The 7192-nt window shown below is 40.3% G+C and overlaps 1 protein-coding gene across 1 annotated transcript in view; it reads right to left on the reverse strand.

The window, feature by feature from the left end:
- Window positions 1–904: 904 nt before the first annotated feature.
- SLC35F1 (solute carrier family 35, member F1) overlaps window positions 905–7192 on the reverse strand; it is a 608564-nt gene continuing 602276 nt past the window's right edge. Inside the window, exon 8 of the mRNA XM_006839890.1 lies at window positions 905–1202. Coding sequence (XP_006839953.1) covers window positions 978–1202 — 225 coding nt within the window. The 3' untranslated portion in view covers window positions 905–977. The remainder of the gene's footprint in view (window positions 1203–7192) is intronic.

The raw sequence follows: 7192 nt of genomic DNA on the forward strand, positions 1-7192 counted from the left end.
TCAGTTCTGACTCATAGTGACCCTGTGTAGGGTTTCTGAGGCTGCAAATCTTTGCGGGTGCAGGAAGCTTCATCTTTCTCCTGAGGAGTGACTGGCTTGAACTACTGATCTTGTGGTTCACAGTCCAGTGTTTATCCTACAGAGCCACTGCGCTCCATATATATGTATGTATATATATACATATGTACATACACACACATACACACACATATATATATCCTAAGGAAAAATGTTTATTATTTCTCGATTTTCTTTTAAACTACAGAAATGGACTATTTCTTTATCCTATTATTACCGGGACTTGATTACCAGAATTGCATGGCACAGCAAAAAGGCAAAGGTCTGGAGTAATCACAGACTGAAATATAAAAAGGCTAAAATGTTTGTTTTATATCTATTCCTAGAATAGAGAATTATATGGTCAGTTGCCCCTCCCCACAAGGGTCACAGCACAAAATACATATTGAGCAGGGAATCGAGCCACCAGGTCCCTAGGTAAGGAGACTTCTCGTGAGTGGAGCCCCTGTGGCATGCATCACAAGGGTAATCTGTGCAAACAAAAGGAAAGTATGATTCTTAGAAAGTGACTTGCCATAGAAAAGTGGGAGTTCTGTTAACTACACGTGGGTCTGCAATAGTTTCCATCAGGAGTAGGAAACAGCCTCCTGAAAACAGTAATGCTGATAATACAAAGACTAAGGATACTTGTTTCTGATTCCAGGCTTTTCACAGTAATTGATGCATGGGATTTGTGAGCAGGATACACATTAGATAGGCATCTCTCCAAGATAGGTGGATTGGAGCCTGTATCTCCAGTGACGGCTAGTTTATTCCTGTGATAGGCTTTCAGATTTGCTACCTTGCAGTCCACCTGTGTAAACCGCACCTAGTAAATACCTTTCTCTATATATTAGACAGAGATGAAGGGTAAACACGTGGCCACTGAGCTTTCCTCAGCGAACAGGGAGGGCCTCATCCTAGGCCACGCGGACATGGGGCTCCTCTTCGGTCTCTTGGCCCAGGCTGGTGTAGGTGACGGAAGGCTCCACCTGAGCTGTGGCTGGTAAGTCCACAACAGGTCCCGAAGGATTGCGGAACTGCTTGTATACTCGGGGGTCCTGGGCTATGTACGTGGAGGTGGAGGAGTAGAGCACCAGCCCGATAAGAATGGTGAAGAAAGAAAGAAGGTAAAGTCCTGAAAACTAAAAACAAAACAAAACATTAAACAGTAGGAATTTAACAATAATGAGGCAGATAGACACATAGCTGAGTGGCTTCCTCTCAGAGCAGGCAGCTTGAGGAGGTGGTCAGTGTTCTCGATGGAAAGTGAATTTTCTTTCCCTAACCGTAGTGGTTATGAATCGGGCTGCGAATTTCAAAGTCAGCAGTTCGAAACTACCGGCTGGCTGTTCCGCGGGAGAAAGATGAGGCTTTCTGGTCCTGTAAAGATTTATAGCCTCGGAAACCCTGTACAGGGTTGCTGTGAGTCGGAACTGACTCCACGGCATAGAACCACCAACCACCACCAATCTGGCTTGGTTTTATTGATTTTCCTTATCTGTTTTTTAGATCTGTGGCAAACACAGAGGAATACTTACCTAATTGTTTTTAAAGTGCCAATCTGCATACCTGGTATGGTGAGAGAGCTAGTTAAACACAAATTAAATTGCATTTAGTTAAAAGCAAAACATCTCCAATGTCACTCAATAAGAAGCTGGTTGTCTGTGGCTTCATTAACCCCATAAAAATTATAGTTATTTCATGTAAGGCTGTAATGAAGCTATAAACAACCAGCTCCTCAATGACACAGTGACATTGGGGCACTCTCACTTCACCTTAATCCACTTCAGAGACTATTTGTCTTCTGACAATAGTTGTCATTGACTTGGGAACTATTTTTGCAAGACTAGGTTATTCTTGGACAAAAAGGAGATAGTACAACATTCCATTCTGCCTCGCCAATTTAAATGCAAAACAAGCTTGTTCACCTTGTTTTTGTGTGTGGGTACGGGGATTTTAGTTTATCCCAGTGTCCAAGAATCTATATACATTTTCAAAAATATTCAACTTTTAGAACGTCTTCAGTAACTACACAACAAGCAGTTAGTTGAGTAGGTACTAGGTGAAAGTAAGACAACCTAATGAGGATGGTGATTTGTTTCATTAATTCACTTCTTCATCCAACAAATAATTTCTTCTTAACTCACACATTGTAAACTTTTAATAAATGTTGTTACTACTGACTTTTACTTCAGATGAATAAAGTTGTAGAGTAAAGAAACAACAACAATAATAATAAATCAATCTTTACTAGTGGTGTGTTTCAAAATTTTAGCTTTAAATTAGATACTACATTGCGATTTATCAAACCTAAAATGTTGTACCACCACTTGTCTATCAGCGTGTGGTAATGTAGCAGCTTGCATGTTGCTGTGATGCTGGAAGCTATGCCACCGGTATTTTAAATACCAGCCCCTGGTGGACAGATTTCAACAAAGCTTCCAGACTAAGATGGACTAGGAAGAAGCAGCAGAACATTGCAAGGTATAGTGCCTAAAGATGAAAACATTAAAAATAGCATGAGAACTTTGTCAGATATAGTACCGAAGATGAGCTCCTCAGGTTACAAGGCACTCAAAATACAATTGGGGAAGAAACGCCTCCTCAAAGTAGAGTTGACCATGATGAGGCAAATGGAATAAAGCTTTCAGGACCTTCATTTACTGATGGGGCACAACTCAAAATGAGGAGGAACAGCTGCAAACATCCATTAATAATCAGAACACAAGTTGTAAGAAGTATGAACCTATGAAAATTGGAAGTTGTCAAAAATGAAATGGGATTCATAAAGATTTATATCCTAGGCACTAATGAAATGGACTGGTATTGGACATTCTGAATATGACACTCATGGTGTACTATGCCGGGAAGGACAAACTCAAGAGGAATGGCCTAGCATTCATCATCAAAAAGAATATTTCAGGATCTCTCCTGAAGTACACCACTGTCTGTGAAAGGATAATATTCATATATCTGTAAGGAAAACCAGTTAATACCATGATTATTCAAGTTTATTCAACAACCAATAAAACCAGTGATGATGAAATTGAAGACTACTACCAACTTCTTTAGGTTGAAATTGATTAAACATTCAATCAAGATGTATTGATCATTACTGGTGATTGGAATGCAAAGGTTGGAAACACAGAGGATGAATAGTAGTTGGAAAATATGGCCTTTATGATAGAAATGATGCTGGAGATAACATGAGAGAATTTTGAAAGACTAATGACTTGTTCCTTGCAAATACCTTTTTTTTAAACAACATACACATGGACCTCACCATATGAAATACACAGAAATCAAATCGACTATATCTGTGGGAATAGATGGTAGAAAAGTTCAATATCATAATTCTTAACAAGACATGAACAGACCATCAATTGCTCATATGCAAGTTCTGGCTGAAACGGGACAAAATTGAAAATAGTTAACAAGAGCCAAAATATGACTTAGAATATAGCCTAACTGAATTTAGAGACCGTCTCAAGAACAGATTTGAAGCATTAGACACTAATGATAAAGATGAAAAGAGCTGTGGGATGACATCAAGAACATCATACAGAAAGAAAACAAAAGCCCATTAAAAGGACAGGAAAGAATGATAAAACCAAAATGATATCAGAAGAGACTCTGAAACTTGCTCTTGAGCTTGGTGGTGGTGGTTATGTGCCGTGGAGTCGGTTCCAACTCACAGTGACCCTGTACAGGGTTTTTGAGGCTGTAAATCTTTATGGGAGCAGAAAGCCTCATTTCTCCTGCGGAACAGCTAGTAGTTTTGAACTGCTGACTCTGAGGTTAGCAGCCCAATTAGTAACCACTATGCTACCAGAGCTCTGAAGCCTAGAGAATCTAACGTGGCAGAAAGAATTGAGTAAGTCAAAGAGCAAAACAGAAAATCCCAAAGGTCAGCTCAAGAAGACAAGTAAAATATGATATGGGCAGACGTGGAGTTAGAAAACCAAAAGGGAGGAAAGCAAGCTGAAAAAACTGAAGAAAAAAATTCAAGCCACAGCTTGCAATATCGAAGGATTCTGTGAACAAAATATTGGATGATGCAGAAGTATCAAAAGAAGATGGAAGGTATACATCTGTACCTGTGTCCAGAGTCACTGTACCAAAAAGAAATGGTCGAAGTTCAACTGTTTCAAGAGACAGCATATGATCAAGAGCCAATGGCACTGAAGGAAGAACTAAGTCCAAGTTGCACTGAAGTCATTGGCAAAAAAAAAAGGCTCCAAGAATTGAGGGAAAACAAATTGAAACGTTTCAAAAAACTGATGCAGCACTGGAGATACTCATGAATCTATGCCAAGAAATTGGAAGACAGATATCTGAAAAACTGATAGGGAGAGATCCATATTTGTGCCCATTCAAAAGAGAGGTGACCCAATGGAACATGGAAATCACTGAACAATGTCATTAACATCACATGCAAGTAAAATTTTGCTGAAGATAATTAAAAACAGTACACCAACAGCGCATTGCCAGAAAACAAGTTGGACCTAAAAGAGAATATTTGTTGTTGTTTGCCGTGGAGTCGGTTCCGACTCATAGCGACCCTGCACTGGGTTTCTGAGGCTGTAAATCTTTAAAGGAAGCAGAAAACCTCATCTTTCTCCTGCGGAACAGCTGGTAGTTTCAAACTGCTGACCTTAAGGTTCATAGCCCAATTTGTAACCACTATGCTACCAGAGCACATAGAACAAGGTATATCATTACTGATGTTAGATGGATCTTGGTTGAAAGCAGAGAATACCAGAAAGCTATTTACATGTGCTTATTGACTATGCAAAGGCTTTGGACTGTGTGGATCATGGCAAACTCTGGGTAACATTGCAAAGAATGGGTAGTCCAGAACACTTCATTGTGAGAAATCTATAGACAGCAAAAGATGCAGTTGCTGGAACAGAACAAGGGGATAATAAATGTTTTAAAATTAGGAAAGGTGTGCACCAGGTTTGTAATCTTCCACCACATTTATGCAATCTGTATGCTGAACAAATAATCTGAGAAGCTGGAGTCTATGAAGAAGAACGTGATATCAGGATTGAAGGAAAACACATTAACCCAACCTGTGATATGCAGATGATACAACCTTACTTTCTGGAAGCAAAGAAGACTTAAAATACTTACTGATGAAGATTAAAGACCACAGTCTTCAGTATAGGTTGCACTTCAATGTAAAGAAAACAAAAATACTCCCAACTGGATCAATAAATGACATCATGACAAACAGAAAAGACTGAAGTTGTCAAAGACTTCATTTTGCTTGGATCCACAATCAACACTCACGGATGTAGTAGTCAAGAAATCAAATGATGTCTTGCTCTTGGTAAATCTGTTGCATAATACCTCTTTAAAGTGTTTAAGAGCAAAGATATCAGCCTGTGGACTAAGGTGCTTGGTCCAAGCCATGATATTTTCAATAGCCTCAAATGCATGTGAAAGTTGGACAATGAATACATAAGGAAGGCTTTAGAAGAATTAATACATTTGAGTTACAATGTCAGAGGTGAATATTGAAATGACCATGGTGTGGTGCTGTGGGTTAATGTGCCAGACTGCAAAGCCACTTGAACTGTAAGGTTCAAAGCTCACCAGCTGCTCCTCAGAAACCCTATACAGAGTCACTATGGATTGGAACCAACTCTAGGGCACTTCATGACAACAACATCAGAACAAACAAATCTATGTTGGAAGAAGTATAGCTAGAATTCTCCTTTGAAGCCAGTATGGAAAGACTTTGTCTCTCACACACTTCAGACATGCTATCCGGAGGGACCAGTCGCTGGAGAAGGATATCATGCTTGGTGAAGTGGAAAGTCAGAAATAAAGAAGAAGACCCCTGAGATGGATTGGCACAGTGGCAGCAGCAATGGACACAAGCGTAACAACAATTGAGGATGGGGTAGTGTTTTGTTCTGTTTTGCAAAGGGTTGCCATGTGTCAGAAGTGACTGGACAGCACCTAACAAGAACACCACCAAAATGCTATGCAAAAACCTATTGAAAGGAAAATTATAGTATCAGTCCTTCATCATTGACTCCAAAGTCACCTTCTTACCTGGGGTCAGTAAGAAGAGAACAGTAGGATGATAAATTGAGAAGGAATATGCAGAAAGTAAGAGTCTGGAAAGAAGACTGAGAACAGCTGATTGGCAGATTAGCACAGTGGGTTTCATAAGCGTAAGGCAGAGAGGATTTTGCAATTGAAATAATGTCAGGGTAGAAATAAGATCTGATTTATACTGTATCCACCTAGAAGAAGTTCCTGGTGACACAAACTGAAGGTTAAGTGATCAACTACTAGCCGAAAAGTTGGCAGTTCAAATCCACCCAGAGACACCTTGGCAGACAGGCCTGGCATTCTGCTTCCAAAAGGTCATATTGTTGAAAACCTTGTGACATTCTTCTCTGACACATACAGGGTTGCCATGAGACAAAATTGGTCCAGTAGTCATAACAACCATATCTGTCTGTTACTGTTGTGCTGTGAAGTTCTGTTGAATCAGTTCTGACCCACAGCAACCCTGTATAGGGTTTCCAAGGAGCAGCTGGTGTGCTTGAACTGCCAACCTTTCAGTTTAAATGATTTTTTAGTCTGGCTCATTAACCACAGCACCAAATTCCTTTAATTTCTTATTTTGGCTCCCTTATGCAGACTTGGTGTGGGACTATAGGGTAAGGAGCTCTGGTAGCGTAGTGGTTATGAATCGGGCTGCGAGCTGCAAGGTCAGCAGTTCGAAACTACCAGCTGCTCCGCGAGAGAAAGATGAGGCGTTCTGCTCCCGTAAAGATATCCAGCCTTGGAAACCCTGTACAGGGTCGCTATGAGTCAGAACTGACTCCACGGCACTTAACAACAACAACAATAGGGTAAGCACCAGACTGCTAACCATAAGATTGGCAATTCAAACCCACCAGCTGCTCCTTGGAAACCCTATATGGCATTACTATGAGTAAGAACCAACTCGGTGACACTTAACAGCAACAATAACTGCATAGTTGGGAGTCCTCATGTGGTGCAGTAAGATAAGCACTGGGTTGCTAACCATAAGGTCAGTGGTTTGAACCCACTAGCCATTTCTCAGAAACCCTATATAAGGTCATTATGGGTTGTAACTGACTCA

The sequence above is a fragment of the Chrysochloris asiatica genome, unplaced genomic scaffold (assembly GCF_000296735.1).
Source record: "Chrysochloris asiatica unplaced genomic scaffold, ChrAsi1.0 scaffold00027, whole genome shotgun sequence".
Lineage (NCBI taxonomy): Eukaryota > Metazoa > Chordata > Mammalia > Afrosoricida > Chrysochloridae > Chrysochloris > Chrysochloris asiatica.